The sequence below is a fragment of the Anopheles maculipalpis genome, chromosome 3RL (assembly GCF_943734695.1).
Source record: "Anopheles maculipalpis chromosome 3RL, idAnoMacuDA_375_x, whole genome shotgun sequence".
Lineage (NCBI taxonomy): Eukaryota > Metazoa > Arthropoda > Insecta > Diptera > Culicidae > Anopheles > Anopheles maculipalpis.
The window spans coordinates 77,873,128-77,892,744 of NC_064872.1; the positions used below are offsets into that span (position 1 = coordinate 77,873,128).

The 19,617-nt window shown below is 40.5% G+C and overlaps 1 protein-coding gene across 6 annotated transcripts in view; it reads right to left on the reverse strand.

The window, feature by feature from the left end:
* Positions 1-14,165: 14,165 nt before the first annotated feature.
* LOC126561272 (uncharacterized) overlaps positions 14,166-19,617 on the reverse strand; it is a 125,367-nt gene continuing 119,915 nt past the window's right edge. For 3 of the 6 annotated variants that reach the window (XM_050217244.1, XM_050217243.1, XM_050217247.1), the window contains 11 exons: positions 19,317-19,586; positions 18,341-19,251; positions 17,929-18,269; positions 16,822-16,971; positions 15,824-15,891; positions 15,592-15,764; positions 15,313-15,521; positions 14,808-15,237; positions 14,666-14,740; positions 14,531-14,558; positions 14,166-14,403 (listed from right to left, as the gene is read on the reverse strand). In XM_050217244.1, coding sequence (XP_050073201.1) covers positions 14,281-14,403; positions 14,531-14,558; positions 14,666-14,740; positions 14,808-15,237; positions 15,313-15,521; positions 15,592-15,764; positions 15,824-15,891; positions 16,822-16,971; positions 17,929-18,269; positions 18,341-19,251; positions 19,317-19,586 — 2,778 coding nt within the window. In that variant the 3' untranslated portion in view covers positions 14,166-14,280. The remainder of the gene's footprint in view (positions 14,404-14,530; positions 14,559-14,665; positions 14,741-14,807; positions 15,238-15,312; positions 15,522-15,591; positions 15,765-15,823; positions 15,892-16,821; positions 16,972-17,928; positions 18,270-18,340; positions 19,252-19,316; positions 19,587-19,617) is intronic. The other 3 variants (XM_050217248.1, XM_050217245.1, XM_050217246.1) reach the window with 2 other exon arrangements.

Below are 19,617 nucleotides of genomic sequence, written 5' to 3' on the forward strand. Positions count from 1 at the left end.
TTCATGGAGTAAGCTATGATGCTTCTTGCCGCATCGACGGCAAGAACCTGACCGACATGTGCGGATGCGATGACCATTCGACAGGCAGTTGAAGCAAGCGCCAGATCTTTTCACAACGTCAATCCTTTCGCTAACACTCTTACTCTTAAAACGTTCGCAGTTTCTAAGTTCATGAACCTCACTGCACACTGTACATTTCGCTTGCTGATTGGAATCGCTAACAACCAATGTTTTTGTCACTGTTTTTGGTTTAATAGATTCCGTCGATGATTTCACGCCTATGTCGACCATCTCGGAAATTCTGCACTGTTCTTCCAAAAACTCTACTAATGCGGCGTACGATGAGCACACGTTCTTCTTTTGCTTCGTTTCCCAAGCAACCTGTAACTTCTTGTCCATCTTTCCTGTTATGAGCTTCACTAACATTTGTTCACCAAGACCTTCAACCAAAAGGCTATGATGCTTCAATGCATCAACATTCTTGTTGCAAGTATCGATCACCTTACGCAGATTAGCACCGTTATCTCGACTAAACTTTGTTAAGCCAAAAAGATTGTCAATGTGTTTTTCTATGACCACACGTTTGTCCTCATACCGTTGCGCAAGGATCTTCCATGCGGCTTCATAGTCGTTGTTGTTCACTAACACTTCGTCAATGATACCTGCTGCCTTTCCGACAAGACTGTTCCGGAGATGGAACAGTTTCAGCGCGGGTTCCTCATGCTTGTATCGGTTCATCACAGCGGTGAACATTGCTTTAAATGCGTACCACTTCTCGTATGAACCATCGAATGTTGGTAAGGGAACATTTAACGGTGGCAGATAAGGCGAAAATTCATGCGAGGTCGATGGCACAACTGAAAGAGTTGCTTCACGTTTGGGCACGGCATCAAAACACATACTTAATTTCAACGAAACTTCGTTGAACTTTCTCTCAAAATCGATGTACAGATTGTTCTGCTGTTCGTCTTCTTCTTTTGAGAGGGACAGTTCGTAGATTTTGCTTTGAATTTCGTTGCACTCATTGTACATGTTTGCCAAAGCCTTTTCTTGGAGCTGTAGGAAGCGCACATTTTTTACGTTGGCATTCGGTTGCCCATCACTATCACATAAGGATGCACACACACGACTAAGCTTGTTGCGCACTCCCTCTCGCTGCTTCACCAAAGCTTGTAGTTGGGCCTCCATTTTGTTGGAAACCTTCTTCACTTCTTGCTGTTGCGACTGTGTTGGTATTGTTGAAGGAGTCGTACGTTTTATCGGTGATCGTTTCACTTTCTTTGACCGAGTAAACGGTGATTGCATTGTCTTTACATTCACACACCTTCACTTGTGCCGGTCCGCCATTTGCTTTTGGCAAACCCACGCCACGCCAATCACACGTGGTTTTCGCGAATGTTTCAATGTTCTGTTATTGAGCGGATTACCTTCGATCAGCAGAATGCCTTTATCGAGAGGAATGCTGGCGAATCACACTTTCCGAATCACGGTGCTTTGTTTTCCGGATAGTGCTACTCTGTTTGCATAGTAGCAACGCACTGTCACGTCACTAAGATCCGATCGCGGATCTTCCTTAGTCAAGTGGAAAGCCTTGTAGCAGTTTCCAACGCATCACACTTTCCGGATCACGGTACTTTGTTTTCCGGCTAGTGCTACTCCTTCACAGTAGCGACGCACTGTCACGCCGCTAACACCCGATCGCGGATGTTCCATACACCGATAACACGCGAAACACTACACTGGTTTTCGCATCCGGTTCCGTAGGACCACAATGTCCTTTTCGAGTGGACTGTATTAGGAGAAAAAAAAGGAGGAATTTCGGAGCAAAAGGAGAACACGTCCGTTCGCTCAGTTCACTACTTGATTTCTATGTATTTCCATGTATGTGTGACATTACTGTTCGTTGCCCAAAACCATTCCCAAAAAACATACCGTTGACACATTATGCCCAGATAGCATAACATCCTCCCCGGCGTTGACACATTATGCCCAGGTGGCATAACATAACCTATTTGTGTTTTTCAAACCTATATCCGAAGGTTTCCGTTACGATGCGTTAGATCGGCTGGTTCAATGAAATCGAAGTTCCATCTATCCGTTGATGGCATCTGGGCAAGGGCGCGTCCATCGTACGCAGCGTCGAGAGTGAATACATCGCATCACTAATTAATATTTATAGCGTCTGTTTCGGTACCGATTTGGTGGGCCGAGCGGTGCAAGGTGCAAGGTTTTCTGTCTCGGCCGACCAGGGGCAAAGTGCAGCCGATTGCTACAGCGAACGGTTTTGGGGCGTGATGCGAGTACGGAGTCCATCTCGTCAAGGTAAGACCCAAGGAAGTGGAGCCATTTTCATCAAGAGTGATTGGGCGTTCGGTGGGGTGATGCGATCAAGTCAGCGCTTTTTGAAAGATAATCTGTAAAAATAGCGCTCTTCAGTGATTTTTCTTAACTATCACTATCAATTTTATATTCGAATTATCAATATCACTGTCAGCATGAAAATTCTACGAAACGTCCATAAAACCCACCATAAAGAGCCATAAAACAATTATTCCGATCAAACGACAAGCGTCGTGCCTGGAGTCAGCCAACCAATTCGGACAATTGCAGCAATAAAGTGTAGATTACGATCAATGTGTGCTCAAATAAATCGTTCGATTTTCCAGACCGTTGATTGTCGGAAAGATCGAGTTATTTCTACAAAACGAAGCAAAACTTTGCTTTTAGTGCGCCTGAAGATCAACATCGTATTTTAGAATAAAGTAAGAAGAAAATAAATTAAGTATTTTTATGTGAATAGATAATTGTTTTCAACGGAAGTGGCAACTAAAACTAAAAGTTCGAACGGGACTCTAAACGACCTTGCATCAAACTGTAACCTTTTCCTGCAGTATCTTGATACGGAACTCGCTTAACCAAATATCGTTCGGCAGGAGGGTGTTTCATCAACCTAAACTAAACGGTTTCGGATCGGCAGAACATCATCATCTTTCCAATACGAACGGGAATAACCTGTTTTGCTTCGACGATAGCGTTGCGTGTGGGATGAATTCGTTTTCTTCGGGCGTATGTCCGGCCTTCAAGCGAGCAGAAGACCGGCAACGTTATCATATGGCAACGAGGAAGTGTGTCCGATAGTTTATACTAAATCCTTAATATTTATATTTACGGGGTTGGCAAACTATTTCAATGCTGAATACTTAAACAAGTTTGCAGAGGAAATGTACAAAAAACTAGTCAAAACACGAGACAAGCGGCACCTTGTTTATTGGTTTCCGTTATTGAGTTCCGTTGATATATTTTTACTGCTTGGTGTGTCATTTGAATGATTTTGTAGATCTTAAAGCATATAATATTTGTTGCGAGTTTGATTTTTAAGAATTAATCAACAGTAAACTTGGTTTTTTAAAACAGGAGGTGTGATGCGCAACATGGGTTGTGAATTCATATTGACCTTCGTGTTCAATTTTTGGATGTTCTAGAAGCTTTAAAGGCTAAAGTTTGATTCTAACTGGTGTATTGGTAAAATTTGGCACTCATCCGGTTCCATCCTGGATTTTTTCATTTTAGTGTGAGGAAAAGAGGTGAGTTTGGGAAATTTTTTAATCTCCCAAGGAAGGTATCAGCACTAAGCAAGACTAGAAATATCTAACGATCAGCGGAGTAATCGACAGCCAAAGTCGTCGAAAGCTAACTCATAACAGGGACTTCTTAAAAAGTACTCCGTACTAGGAGCTCACGATTTCACCGATCCTCCATGCCTGAACGCTCTGGTTTGTTCGTTGACCAGGTTTTGCATTACTGGAATACAGCTAAGAACCCTAAACCTCCTTTTTACGGTTCGCATTGAAAGTATTGAGCGATTTCAGAGATCTTACACGAGGTTTACTACTATAAGGACCATATTTACCGAGAAAATTCGTAGTCGAAGAGGTCTCATCGTCCAATTCTTGTCCTTGTCCACATTCTATCGGGTTCTATCATCAAAAAGACTCCGAAAGGGCTTTGTTTTCCGCTGCTTCATTCGTTATTTTGGTTACAATAATTATTGGCCCAGGCTTTCTCTACCCTCTAGCCTCTAGCCTTCTTGGTTCTTGATGTTCATATACTTACGACACTAATGATCGTTTAATTGTATTAATTAGTTACACGATTTGATTACGCACACGCTGCGTAGAATACGAATATAATTGACGAATAAAACGAATTTAATACTTTGTTTGTTTCTTTCGTTTGGCTTCTTTTGGCACAACCATACCAATTAAAATACACAACTTCATTTTTAAAGTGTTTTTATTTTTGAAATTGTTAAAATTGTTGTAATGTTCTTTCATTTTTTGTTTGTTGTTGCTTGTCGCTCTCTCATTTTGTGTCTTTGCCCTACCCGCTTTTACTTCTTATAATTGTTTTCCTGTTCTAATTGTAATTTGTGTGTTAATGCTTTTTTTTGCGATTTTAGTTTTCGCTCGCCTCTTCGATTTTATCTTCTTTTTTTCTCATCTCTCTGTATTGTTATATTCTTCCACTGGAAATATAGCCAGCCTACTCACAAATAAAACAGAATTTATCCATGTAGGATCGCCCAACTTGGCCCAAATTCACGAGCAACCTCAAGTCAATGTAAGGATAGTTGCTCTAATCGAGCAGCAGTAAATGATAAAGCCCACTAAAACGCGCCTTCCTTCTTCCTTTCGGCAGAAGGTACCGGAGAGGGTAAAGGTTGCAGAGAAGCACGCATGAATCTGGAAGGAATTGGGTTTGGAAGGGGAGAGAGGGGTTGGAAGGGGTGGGAAGAGATTTAGAGGGGATTTTGAAGTATATTACAAAGTTGGAAAATGGCTGACTTACGAACAGTCGAAGAAACAATGTAACTTTCTTCATCTACACCGAATGATGTTTCGACGTTTCATAAATGGTTTTAAGTTTTCCTCTCTGTTCCGCTGTTGTGTAAATGAAATTAGGAAAGGATAGTAATGTATATGCATGCAAGAGGTTGTGTTTTTTTAAATTCTTTATACAAACTGCATCTTTTTTCTTCATTCAAGCTTGTTCTTTCGCTACCTTCGACACGTTGTTGCATTGGTAATTGCGCACGTAGTGTTTCAATTTTAAACTGTCCTTTTTTTCTCTTCTCATTGCACCGGTTCGTTCTCGAGAGACATTCAAGGATATGCTTTTCAGTCCTGGAGTTGTGTGTGTGTAGAAGTTTTTCTTTTGCTTTGTGTTTAGGTTGTACAATTTTGTTCGCATTCCACTTCTTTTCTTGCAGTAGTTTTGGCCGTGCCTTGCTTAATGCAGCTTCATTTAACGGTTTGCTTTTTTGCTGTAAGTTTGATTTATTGCGTGTTTTATGCATGTTTTGGGTGCATTATATCATATTTACAGTACGTTTTCTTCTAACAGTCAAAAGAAACAGAGGAAAATCCACCTTAGGTGCTTAATAAAGTCATTTTTTAGAAACGTTAACTAACACAAAAGAAGAGCTTCTAGAGAAAGAAAAATCATACATTGTTTGCTTCCTTTTAGTGAACTGTTTTAAAGCGTTTTGTTTATTGTTCCTCAAACAAGAAGAAGCGAGATTTTTTCTCCATCTTTTTTGTTTTGTTTTTCGCTATCTTCGTGTTTTAGTATTCTTTTGTGAGCAAACTATAATTTAAACCAGCCGTTATTAAACCCATGGTATGAAATAGAATAAAAATGCATTCACAAACTATTTCTAAACTAAACTAAACTAACTTTCAACCACTCCGACTTGCCGATTTGATGTGACTTTATTATTTTTGTTGGTGTTTTATATTCATTTATGATATCCGTCTCTTCTTTCTTTGCACATGTTTTGGATGATTTTACCCATTAGTTTCATGTGCATAAATTTATAGTTTGAAAGTAGCTTGCCATTTGCTATTCCCTTCTAGCATTTTCTTTTAAATGGTGCAGTTTGATGATTCAACGGTGCTTTGGTGCATTTAACACGGTTAAATGTTACTTTCTCTCTCTCTCTCTCTCGTGGTCATCATCGCAATTATGTTCCCTTCCCTAAATAACCGATCACGCTCTTCCGCTTCCGATCCGAATGCGAATTTTGGATGCATTATTGCCTCAAACGTTTGAATGCTTTTTCTTTTTTTGTTTCTGTACTCTCTTAGTTTTACTTTCTTCTTGAATCTGTTTAAACTTTTCCCAACTTTAACACATTTTTTTTGCAAAGGTTGATAGTAGAAGTTTTATTCATCTTTGCTCGCTGATATCCCTTACATGCTACTTCTTCTGTCTCATTTTTTCATGAAAATGTTTCTGCAAATCAATCACCCTTGAAGCTAGTTGAAAATTGCTGCAGGAAATATGCCTTATACTATGCAGCTTACAATACTCCGGTGCATAGAATTTTAGTATAAGATTAAGTGTTGCGCTGGCGCCAAAGTTTGAAAACGGGTTTTAAAGCTATAGTTTCGCTTTTCTTTAATCTTACACGAGTTGCAGGTTGTTGGTTGTTATTATCATTAGTAGAAGGAAAGTGAAAAAACAGTCTAGCTAAATTGTTTGAACAAGAACACGAGAACAGTTGTTTGTTTATTTTTCGTTTGCTATATTAAAGAGAGAGGGCGTACGTACGGAGGGCCACTAAACCGACGTCTGCTAGCTACTTGTAAAGCAAAACCCTCGAAGCAGCTAGCACAAATAACCCAAACGCTCACAACCGAAATACGCATCGAGAGACGCCTCGCAATCGTTCCTAGTTGGTGAACGGTTTAAGCGAGTCCCATCGCTTGCTTCACTAGATATCGTCTGGCTTACTCATCTTTACTTCCCGGTATGATCGATCGATCGTTCAATATGGGAAAATTTGGGGGAAAAGTGCGGGAAGAAAACACTATCAGACTTTTCTCAAAATTCTCTCCGGTGATTGCTGCGTTGATAGACGATAATGGAAAAGGAAAGGGGGCCTAGGGCATGTGTGCAGAGTGTGCAGATGGCCTCCTATGGCCACATGGCAGCAGTGTTGGCGTTACGTTTTTGGCGATTTTAAGCGTAAACATGCAAACGATAACTCGCGAATCTTGCCCGTTTTGCTTCGACAAGGACTTTTGTGTACGTGCATTAGGAAGTAGAGTTTATCCAAATTATTGCTGTACATGCTCACTTTCTAGATCCTTACACCGACTATGCATCTGCCTCTTACTTGTGTGTGTGTGTGTGTGTGAAAAGAGACGAGAAATCGAAAGCAAGAAAGATGCATCTGCATCACCAAAAACACTACCGCACAAAGAACAGTATGATTAAAGAGAGAAACTTTGCTTTATTATTCAACTTGTTTGCTTTGTTTGTCTGTTTTCATTGTTTTCACTTTCACTCGTTCGTGAGACACATGTGTCACTTCTAAACTTGATTTGTCACAGGAGATGCTTCTTTTTTATAAGTATCTTTATTTTATTTACTTGTTTTGTTTGTTTTTCTTGTTTGTTTTGTTTTGTTTTTATTGGTGTTTCTTACTTAACAATTTACTTTACTCACCCTTTATCGCGTGTCTAGTGCAATCGTTCGTAAAACAGTTTTGCTTGCATTGGAGAAACTTGTCAAACAACTTGTTATCGTTACCATTCGCGTAGAATTGTGGAAATTGATTTATATGATTAATTTTAGTAGCGCTGATTTTTTATCTTCTTTTCACTTTCAGTTTTCTTGTTTGCTTTCTTCTTTTTTTTCTAGCGACTCATCTCACCGTGTATCTGAGCTGTGAGCTGTGTGTTTTAAAAATATGTTAAAGCTTGCTTGTTATGTTTAATTATCTTCTTTTGTTTAACATTACTTATACAAGTGTTTTTTTGTGGTTAGTTTTTCTGTCTTCTTTTTCCATCTTCGTTCTATCAGCCAACTTTTTTGCCTTTGTTTGCTGCAGTTTTTCGTTTTTTGCATAGTGTGTGATGTGTTTTATCGTTTGCTCAACTCTTTCCTTTTATTATTCTCACTTTTCGTCGTTCTTGTTCCTTGCATTTCGATTTCCGATTTAGAAAATTCTTTCATCCATTTTTCATTCTTCAACCTTTCTTAGTATTTTTTTTTTTTGCATTCGATCAGGAGTGGTAATTGGATTCTTCCTTGTTTCCATTTCCTTTCGGTGTGTATAGTGTTTTAGTTAAAGGTTAGGTTCTTCGCTTTGACTGATAAGTATGTGCGTTACGAAAGTGAACTAGCTTCAAGTAGTAATAACACCCATTTCGTTCACTAATCTCATCTCGTAAGTAACCGAATTACTCGCAATGCAGGAGCAGTGCGTTACTAAATCACTCTATCCTTTCACCCTTTTCTTTAGCTAAGTACTCGCTATCGCTCTGTGTTTGGAACAAGGGTGAAACAAGGTGTAGAGAAGCTGTGAGGTGTGTTATGGTAATTGTTTAGGCGTGTTTTTATGAGTGTGTGCCTATTTGCCTCAGAAAATTGGCCCTTCCCTATCAAGTTCTCCTCTTTTTACCAACTTACATAGCATAGAACAGATTAAGGTAAGAGAGTGAAAGATTCAAATAGTTAGAGGGCAACGTGAAACTTGAAAAGCGGACGTCCAATTTTGAGAATAAAAATGGATAAGGGAAAGTCCGCCACGGGTCACTCATCAAACCTCTCGAAAGCTCTATTCTCTACGGGCAATAAAAGCTACACGCTGTACTGTCTCTATATACCGGTTCGATCACGTGCTGCTAAGGAAAGAGTCGGAATGAAAGAACACGTTCTTGGGTAGATTGTTGGTTGAGGCGTTCGCTCTCTCCATGTAATGGCTGTTCCTATCGAGCGTGTGCTTTATAGGGTGTTTGTTACAAAGTTTTGTTACTTATTGTGTTAGCAAATGTACCACTGCGGTAGAAGTAGATTGCTGATTGCTTATGGCATCCTCCTCATCCTATTATCTCTTGCAAAGAGTAAACAAGAGTGATAGAGAAGTAAGTGTTACAAGGACGCGAAAGAGAGAGCGAGAGTTTGAGTAGTAACTATAGTGTGTAAGTGTTCAAACCCCAATAGCTCATCACTGAACACTACGGTTAGCTTTAAGTTAACTAGCTGATTTTTGCTGTATAAAAATATACTTATGTACTTATAAACGTAGCCGTCCGACGTTTCTCTGTCCTCTGCGAGATTTAGTAACGCTTTTTGACCGTCTTCCCTTGCCCAGTAACGGTTCCACTACTAGTGTATGCTTTTTAGGTGTGTTTTTGTTTTTCTCTACCACTACAAGAAGAAAGAAGAAATCGAATATCACTAGAAACTTCTTTGCTTTTAATTTGCATTTTGTATCTATTGGAAAATCGCACCAAATTTTGTCTCTCTGCAAGAATCACACTAAAAAGGGGCTCTCGTCTACGCAAGAAGTCGGAAAAATGTGGTATTTTAGCCTGCCTTGATCTCTTGTCCTTGCCTTGATCCTTACTTGTCCACTACTTGTTGAGACCTAGCTAGATAAATTCTTCAATAGATCACTCTAGTGTTTGCACCATCTTAGATAATGTGCATCTGTGTGTGTGTGTGTGTATTTGAGAAAAAGTGTGTTTAATACGTTTTTTTTGTCTGTATCCTTCTAATAGAGCCTGATGAAGGAGAATAGAGGTGCCTTGTTGAACAGGTTGAACGTTTGTAAAGGGGGAAGTAAGAAACAGGTGCTGTTGTGTTATGGAAAAGTACTGTGAACCTTCAAATACTTCCACAATCCCATACACACACATACACAACCGTTATTATCTTCATTCAACTTGCTTTTTCACGTGCTCACTTAAAGCCATTCGATCCTCTTCATTCTTCCTTTTTATTTTTATATTTTAGCAATAGAAATTGTATTTTCCACGCTTACCGGAACTTTGCGAACTGTTTTATTTTCATTCTTCTTGTTTGTTTATGTATTGATTGTGGGAATTTGTGAATCTTCCCATTGGACGTATTTCGTTTGTTGTTTTCTTTCTTTTTTTTCTGTAACTTTTGCCTCATCATCATCATCATCATTACTACGTTGACCGGATCAAAACTTTCAATTTTCCCTGATATGATACATCTCTATCTGTCTCTCACTGCCGTATGCCGAAATAGTAAGAAAAATTATTTAATTATTTAAGTGCAACTTAAAACACACACCTGCATAAACCACAAGAGAGTGATAAAATTTGTTATCAGTCGCTCCGAAGGTAAAACGTAACTCCAATTTTACGATCAAGCCTGTTGTTGCCTTGGCAATTCACTACCTTCATGGCTTCCTACCCTCTTTTTGGACCATTTTTTGGTTGCTTGTACATTATTCACCCAGACGCCGCTCTGTCTCGTCTGTCACGCCTCGGTAGCAGCAAGCGTTACGTAAGTGTAACGCGCGCACCTAATACAGTTACCTCCTAATTAAAAGGAAGGATTTTCCTGGCCTGCTCGCCACCAACCAGATCTGACTTTGAACCATTTCTTCTCGTGTGAAAATGAATCCCACACGTATGTATAGGTGTGCTCAAAAGTGAAAACACGTGCGACCTATTGCGGCGCTGAAGTGTAACGCCGTGATTTTTCCTAGTTTTTTCGCAGATTCAGCTTGATATGATGCGACATTTTTTTGTTGTTGTCTTGACAATCGCTAGAAGGACACAGCAAAATGGTTGAGCAAAATCGATTTCATCGATTGTGTTTATCGCTTAGGATGTACAAAGAAAAAATTCGCGACTTCTTCATTCCGCGTTGCAACGAACTGGAAGCTCACGGCTTCAAAAAACAGAACAAGTTTAATATGGATGTGTGTTTAAGTTGCTTGTTTAAAGCTGTGCACCGTTTTTAGACAGTTTATTGCTGTAATGAATGGAACAGTTTTTCGCTACACTTGGAAAGTGTGCTTCTTGCTGAAGATCGAAGACGTATTATTGCATTTTGTAACGACCAAAACAACGAAACAAGCAAGTTCATTAAATAGATGAACAAAACAATAAGCGAATACATTCGTCCTTTCACGTCACCTCTTGTTTTACCGATTTTATCCACTCTTAGTTCCTTATTTTAGACTTAGGATTACCACTTCAACTTGGTTATCTGTTTTTTATTTTCTCTTTTCCTCTTTTATCGACCTCATTTGTCTCGTTTGTGCTGTAATGTTAATTGATTTTCAAAAACACAAACACTTCAAAAACTCAGCAAAACAAAAATTGCACTTCTTTTTCTTTCTTTTGTTTTAAAAACACTTGAAACAGAACTATTGCGATCAGCGTTTAAATCAATTCCACTTATTTTTGTTTCCTTTTCTTTCTGCGTTAATTTATGTTTTTTCTTGCCTTCCTCACCTCTAATTACCTTTTCTTTCTTTTATTTGGTTACGTTTTCTTAACACTAGCGCTATCCTATTTGTGTTTTTTTTTTCTTCATATTTATAAGTGTGTGGTTCTGCTGCTTTATTTCAGTTTTTGCTCTTCTTAAATGAGTTAATGCATTAAAGATTGATGTTAGTTATAAGTGTTTAGTACGCACTGTGTATGTTTTTTGTTTTGTTTTAATTCTTTACTTTACATGTATTTTCCTCACTTTTTTGTTTTTTGTTTTTGTTGGTTCATAACGCTATTCTACTTGCAAGAAAGAATGTAAAGAATGCTTAAACCGTACCTATCATTTGTCATCTATCAATTTTCTAGTGTTTTGCTGTTTTTGTGTATGTGTTTTTTTATGTTTAGCTTTGTCGTTTTTCTTTCTTATGCGAATGGAGAAAAATTTTAAACTGGAACTCGTCTTTAACTTCACCCTTGCGCTTAAACCGTAAGGTAAGTAGCTATGCATGTATCTATGTATGTATGTATGTATATATATAGCTCTAATCGCTCTTCTGTCAAATATATATGTACTTTTGCATTGAAATATATACAACGATGTACGAATGTGTTGCAATCGACGAGTTTTTTTTTCACTCAGCCACGATTAGCCTTAGTGATGTATATAATTTATACCCCGATTAAAGTTTAGTAATCGAGCCACGATTTTTGGAAAGTCGAAAGATGCGCGCGCTCGCGCTTGATAGTGCAAAATGGCAAGTAGCTGAGAGTGTAAATGGTTTTTTTAAGTTCAAAATTTTGTCACAATCCTTTGCTGTTGTTCTTTACTTTGCATGAAGCCTTTTTTCCCACCCCGGGCAGCTACTACCAAGAGCTGTTTGTTTGCTTATTTACCAAACTGATCAGTACTTGTTGCATGTCAAAGTGCATCCCTTTTTTTTTTTTTGTTCTCCCAGCATATGCCCTCTCTACAAACTGATCATCAGCTTAATCAGGTATTGTTGTTTTGCTTCTTTTTTTTTTGCTTTATTAATTTATCTTATGCTTTGATTTGATTTCGACCGCAGTTTTGTGTTTTATCCTTTGCTTTGCGTTGTTGTGTGATGTTTTAGATAGATTTGTAGTTTTACTCCTTGAAAGTCATAAGATGGACGCACACAGTGTCACCCTTTGAGAGACGAAAAAACGTTTGCTTGCTGCTTGCTCCTACCGGCTGGCGTCTTCACAGGTTGTAACAGTTTTTTTTTTACAGTGCCTAAACGCTTGAAAGAGATGGTTTTGAATGGCGGCGTGTGATTAGATTACGGCTGCTGTACCTTATCCTTCCGAAACGTTGTAAAAAAGAGATAAATAGTTAGCTTGTATATGTATATATGTATATGTCACTTTATATATATGTCTATATAGGTAGCTTCGATCGCTTTCGGTTTTTGTTGTTGTTTAACTTCTATCATCCCTAACCTTAACCTGGGTTTGAAGACTAATGACCAAGTTTATGTCGCCATATTGTACACGAACCAAACACGCACACACGCACAAACATGCTCTAAACTTTATGCAAGCCATATTTTTTTCAAGTGCGTGCGTGTTGAATTCTTGCTTAAGATCTATTCTCTAGCATCAATTTAACAAAAAGTTAACAATTAAATAGAAAATCACTGTGTTTATCGTTACCGTTACCAAATCCGGTCGAACGTTTTCGTTTATGTACAAAATCTTCCCCAAACGCTTTTCCCCATTTGCAGAGCTACACAAATGGAGGAAAAGGTAAACCCGCTACTTGTATGTATGTAATGTAGGTTCCTTTTTTGGGTTTTTGATCGCAAGGTGATAAATAGATGTAGCTATGCGCTCTCTGTTTAAATCACTACAAGTTTTCTAGCTGTAAAAAGTTTCATCGGTTAAATAATAAAACAAGAACTGTAACAACTGTTTTAAGCGCCTGTACACATTCCTCTCCCCAGTCGTCCGTACTCCAGGCTGAAGGATTCGATCTATTTACAAAGCCCTCCTTCCAACCACAATTGACCAGCGTATGACACCTCCATTTGTCAACTATAAATATTCCCTTCTACACTATTTTGTACAGCATTGGGTTTCGGTAGCGATAGAGTTTCTCATTCTCGTTTCATCGTTGAAAATAATTTTTGCTCCGCTTTTGTAACTTCTTCGTACATGCATTGCCAACAACACCGTAAGAAATAATACTCGCACGCACACCATCTAACAATACTCGGCGTTGGATGAGCATGGGTACACGTATTGATTTTCGTTTAAAAAAAGGGGGTGCTTTAAATCACATTTCTTATCAGCTTATTTCATCGTGCTGATGCTCGTTTTGCTAACGTATGTGTACATTTTTTCCTAACGATTTTCACACATTTCTCTCCTCTTACAACACGGTTTGAGACATTAGTTTACTAGAATTTTTCTACTAAAATTTCAGGTATCAGATTAAACGCACCGCTCCTTCGTAAACACCGTCCACTTGTTGCTATTAAATATACATTATTATTTTCCTATGCTTAATAACACTTTTCCCAATGTAGTTTGGTTTTTCGTTCATTTCATTCCACGCTACAGTCGCAAATGTCTCTCAACGCATGGCTAGCGCCACCTAGCGCATTGTTGCTGAAACATTTCGCACTCGAAGCGTTACGAGTGTGAAACATTTCACCTTCGCCGAAGGCGACAATGCTGAACTAATCACAAAAGCAACGCAATGCTGGGACGGTTTTTATCAGTTTCTTTTTTGCTGTAGCTACAATACATTTAAACATAACAACAAACGTTAACGCATTCGTGTGACTTATTAGTGTAAAGAAAAGATAAAACGAATTTTCACTACACAAATAACGGACTACAATATGCACCAACCGATCCTAACCGATAAAACAAATACCGAATGCGATGTAAGCTACTGTAAGTAACGCGTACAGTCTAGCTGCAGTGATGCTGCCAGCGCGAACAGTGTGCCTTTCGAGTGACGCCAACCGTGCGGTTGCAGCCTGCTTCAGTTCACCTTGGACCGTTGGTAGGCTGTCCCTCGGGCTGTTCGTGACACTGCAAGCTTTGGAGGTACTCCACCCTGCGTAGGTGGACCAGCCTCTCTTTTTCGGCTCGTTCTCTCTGTAGCCTGTTGATGCGAAGAGAGACCGAACAAGAGTTATTGATTGCGTTTTGAAACAAAATTAATTAAAAATAGGTTATTAAAAACGAAAAGAAGATAATAAAGGAACAAACGTTACGGATGAATATCTCACCAAGTTAGTCATTTGCTCATCCCATGTACTGATAGCAAGCGTTTAGATGAACAAATTATGTGTTAGTTGCATTACTTTCGAATCTTTTTCGATAGTTCTGAGCGTTAAAAAAATGAATTTCCAAACAATACTTACTTGTTCTTCGATTGTCTCATAAACTGCTGTATCTTTCTAGCGGCCTGATTTTGTGTTCGTTGCGAATAGGTTCGTCTGCAAAACATAACAACAACCATAGAAAATAAAGCTTGCTTTAAGCAAAATTCAATTCCAAACTCACTTCAAGGGACCGGACGGGCTTGGCTCCTTCGAGCCGGAACCGCCCTGCTGATTGTTCTGCTGTTGCTGCTGAGGCGATTGTTGCTGCTTCTGCTCGTTGCGGAAGTTTTGGTAGTACGTTTCAAGACATTGGGCCGAAGCCTTATCCTCCTCGCTACTCGTCACCGGTTGCTGCTGTTGCTGGGCGGTTTGTGCTTTCTTGAACCGCTTGTTCTCACAGTACGATCGGTAACCGTTCTGGATGACGAGTGCGGCCTGCGTCATCTGGCGATAGTACGCGTACTGTTTATACCGTCGATAGTAGTTCTGTATTACGACGGCTGCCGAACGCTCTTTATCCTGTTCCTCCATGCGGCTTTTGCGACCCTTGTAGGAACGGTAAGCTTTTTGGATACATTTGGCTGCTTCGTACAGCTCACGTTGTTCGCGATCTAACGGACGAAGAAAAGAACGCTGAATTCAAAGTACTACAGAAAGGCGTGTAGGGAGCCACAACGATATCGTACCGTTTAGTTTAAGGTTAGAAAAATCCGCCTCAAACGGTCGCACCGTACCGGTGGAGGACTGTAGAAACTCGGTAAAATCCTGCGTCGTTGGTGGCGGACTTGGCGATCCGACGGGATGATCTTGGGGTATGGAATAGCTGGCAGGAGACTGTAGCGGACCAGACGAGGCCGGACTGAGACTAGAGCAGGGTGTACCGACATCATGATAACTGGCACAAGGAAATAGGAGATTGAAATTATTGGGAAGCCGCTAGAGACATACAACATTCCTTCTCTTACCGGTAGTTGTGATCGCTAAACTCAAAGTTAAACTCTTGATCAAACTGCGACGAAGGAAGCGAATCGAGCAACGGCTCCATGAAGGTGTCGTTCAATATACCCATCCCGGACGTGTCCTCGTTCAGTGAATCTGGCAGCGGACTACCAAGGTACATAGTTTCTTCCGATTCGTTCTGTAAGAAATTCTCTTTAAGAAATGTTTTTGTTCAACAGCACCTCGACAAAGACTCACCTTGATACGCTCGGGCATGGCGGCTATAATCTGTTCGGCTAGTGTTAGCACCTTCGCATCGGAATCCCCTGTGAATTATCGAAGGCCAAAAAGGCAGTACACGGTCAGTATTCATTGCTTCACATTTTCAAAAAACAATTAACTAATAAATAATCTCTAACATCACATCACGACACATACGGTACGGTAACATTCCGCTACTAAGCGCAAGCAAAAGCGATATTGTGAAGTAAAAGAATAAGCATCACAAGGTGCAACAGACTTACCTGGACTTTCACAAGAAAAGAAGTATAAAGATACTACCAAAGTGTATAAATACCTTACACGTGAGTACTGTATTATGCTTGGTTTGTTATCTGTGTATATACCCATAGTATAGCGAATCTTGGAAATTGTAGTTTACAAGAACCCCCAAATAATAAAAAAACATTGGTAAAGAGTGTAGGAGACGTGAAAGAGTTTTTTTTTTTATTCTCCAAAGTATTTGAATTAATTATCAAATATCAAGACAACGAAATAAACTAAAGTAAGATGGAATAAATTGTCTGTTTTAAAGGAAAGCAAAACAATTAAAAATGATAAAAGTTTTGTAATCCAAAAGTGACTGTAATTTTCACGTCAAGAGTTTCAGTGGAATGTAATCTAACCATAGAGAGCACTAAAAGGTACACAAAAAATTTGAAAATATTGTTAAACATCAAGACTAAAACAAAATAAAAATAATTCAAAACAATATAACAAAAAATCTATAACTAAAACACATCTAAAACACACACGCGCGCGCCACACTGAGAGGGATAGATAAATAGAAGGAAACAGAGAGAGAGTGAGATACTAAAACTAAACAATAAAGTAAGAAAAAAAAACAAAAAACCATTACACCCAGTGAATACAAGAGGGCACAAATCGAGAACAAACTAAACACGACAAACAAACAAACGAACGAACGAATAAAACATAAACTGCTAAAACCGACTTAGCGACGACAGTGAACTGACCTACGGCGTTCGGCACAGTACCGGCACCATTCCCACCGGTGCCACCCTGACCCAGATCCATACTGTCCGGCAGCTGATGGTGACAGTCGTCCTCCTGCAGTGAGTCAGCATCCTCGCACATCGGGCTGCTTTCCGTAGCCGAAACCTCACCTGTACGATCGAGACGGGCGCGCGCATATTCGTGGGTAGATCGCATCGTGGATTAAATAGGGTGAACGTGTAGTTCAAACGGTCGTTTTGACGAAAGGCAAATTAAAAAGTGGACGAAAAAGAATACACAAAAAATGGCAATCAAACTAGAAACGTAAAAAGGAACGATTTTGTCAGAGCATAAGTGTGAGAAAAAACGATCGAAGGATTCGATAGGCAAAAGACAAATCGAACAGTCAGCGACTGAACGACAAAGCGCGCACAGAACAAACAGGACAACGGTCGGATGTGTTGGTTTTTGGGCTGTGCAGTACCATTATGTCGTAAACCCTGCAACAGACTCACTATTGGGAAGATATGCTACTAGCGAATGAAGAGCGAACGAGTAAATTGGAGAAGAAAACAAAACCAGCCGAAAACACGGACATGACATCATTCTTTAGAGGTAAATAAAGAAAAGCTTCAACAACTTGTAAACAGATATTGTCTACTAATACAACCAAGTACTACGGTAAAAAAGTATGTTTAGTAATGTTGGAAAATATAAAAGCTATGCTGAAGAAATCACATGTTAGCGGTGATTTAGCTCTAGTGAATGAAAAGCAAATTTGAAGGAAACGTTTAAATTCTGGACAAAAAGAAACGTGTTAAAGTAGCAATGCAACGAAGCCAATCCTATACTACCTATGTGATGTGTTTTGATGTGTGTGTGTATAATAGTAGATCTATGGTAGGACTGCTGAATTAGTTTACTGTTCGAGGCAATTCATTGAATCAATAACAATATTGAGTTGCTGAGTGCGCCAAAAATGCTCCAAAAATGGCAAAACGAATTGAGCAAACTTAATCCATCCTTATTTGGCGCACGGGGCTAAGCCCGATTAAGGATCAAACAATTGGAAGATGAACATAGTGGAAGGAATATAATGATTTCCGGTAGCAAACAGCAGTACTCACACAGTGCAAAGTCCATTTTACGCAATGGCGACAGTAGCGATACATTGCTTGACAACTGCGACGGTGACTCCGTCGTACGTTCGCTCAGCGAAAGCGAGAAACTGTCCGTCTCTCGATCACCTCCGGTCGTGCTGGAAGGGGTGCCGGGTTGATTCTTACCGCTCGGCTGTCCACCACCCGAAGCAAGCGGCAGTGACATACTACGATCCATACGGTTCGTGCGCTGGCCAGCATCACGGAACGTTTTTCCCGTACGGCCAAGCGCCACGGAACGGTTGTCCATGTTGATGCCACTATCGATTGACGAACGCTTGGAAAGCCGTGCACCGGGAGGACTTTGGCTGGAAAAGTTAGCGAGAAAAACACTTGAATAAGAACAAAATTCTCGGATCGCTGGTTCAGTTACACCAACCTTGAATAAACAGCACCAGGACGCAAGAAAACTCCATCGTGACTACGATTGCTGTCCGAATTAGGTGACAGCGCGTTCGAGAGCATCGGATTAGAGTTGGTATTCTCCAGCCCGTAGTGTGTCCCACCAGACTGCGAACCGGTCGATGAGCAGGAACCCTTCATCTCACTGTACGGCGACAGGGCGTTTGGCGAGAGGGACGGATTAAAAGCCGCCACCAAGCCAAAATTATCGTTGCTACAGCTATCACCACCCGTACCGTGCAAACCCTCTCCGTAGCTGAAGATTTGATTCAGGTTTAGAAAGTTGTGCATCGTACCGGACGCATCGGTCGTGAGCGAATGCATATCAGGTCCGCTGTTGGAGTGCATATTGTTATTACCGTCCGTCGCTTTACAATCGGCGCCGGTGCTACTGCTATTGCTGCCGGAGCTGCTGTTGCTACTGTTACTACTGCTACTATTGCTTTCGTTCAGATTGCTAAGAAGATCGGTACCGGAGTATCGACTGCCCCTCGGGGCGTTTGAAGCTGTCGTGCCGGACCCATCCGGTCCGTTGGACGTTTGGGCGGGCGAAGCAGCCGGCGAAGAGGCGCTGGAAGAATGGACCGAGCAGCTCGTTGGCAATGTGTTTGGCGAAGCGGAGGAAGCGGAGATCGTGCTGGAAGAAGCCGTCGTAGAAGACGAGATGGAGGCAAGCGTCGGGATGGAAGCACTTGTTGGTGTGCGCTGCTGGATGTGTAATCGTTCCTTTTCCTGCCGTTCGAGTTCACGCGCCAGCTCACTATGACCATATTCGCGGGCCACCTCGACCGGGCTCTTCTGCGCGTGGTTGCGAACGTTCAGAGCGTTCTGGTTCCACTTGTACAGTATGATGGCCGTCTCGGTGTGTCCTCGAGCGCAGGCAAGTGTCTAAAAATCGTGCGAGAAATGATCATATGTGTCCTTAAAGTTTTATAAACACAGTGGAAACTTACCAGCGGCGTGTAACCGTCCTTATCTTGACTAAGAGCATCGATTTCGGCCTCCAGGATGACATTCGAGTTCTCTGCCTTCCAGGTGAGCATCGTACGTACCAACTTAGCATAGCCGAGAGCCGCTGCCAGATGGAGTAGCGTCATACCCTGATGCTTATCAATAAACGGTCCTGGAGTGACGGAACGCCACATTTTCGCTGTCAGTGTCTCGCAGTAGTTTACCAACCGATCCTCAAAGTTGTTCTGCTTAAACAGCAGTGTATCTTCGGGCTGGAAACGGAAAGCCCAAATTACTTTACCG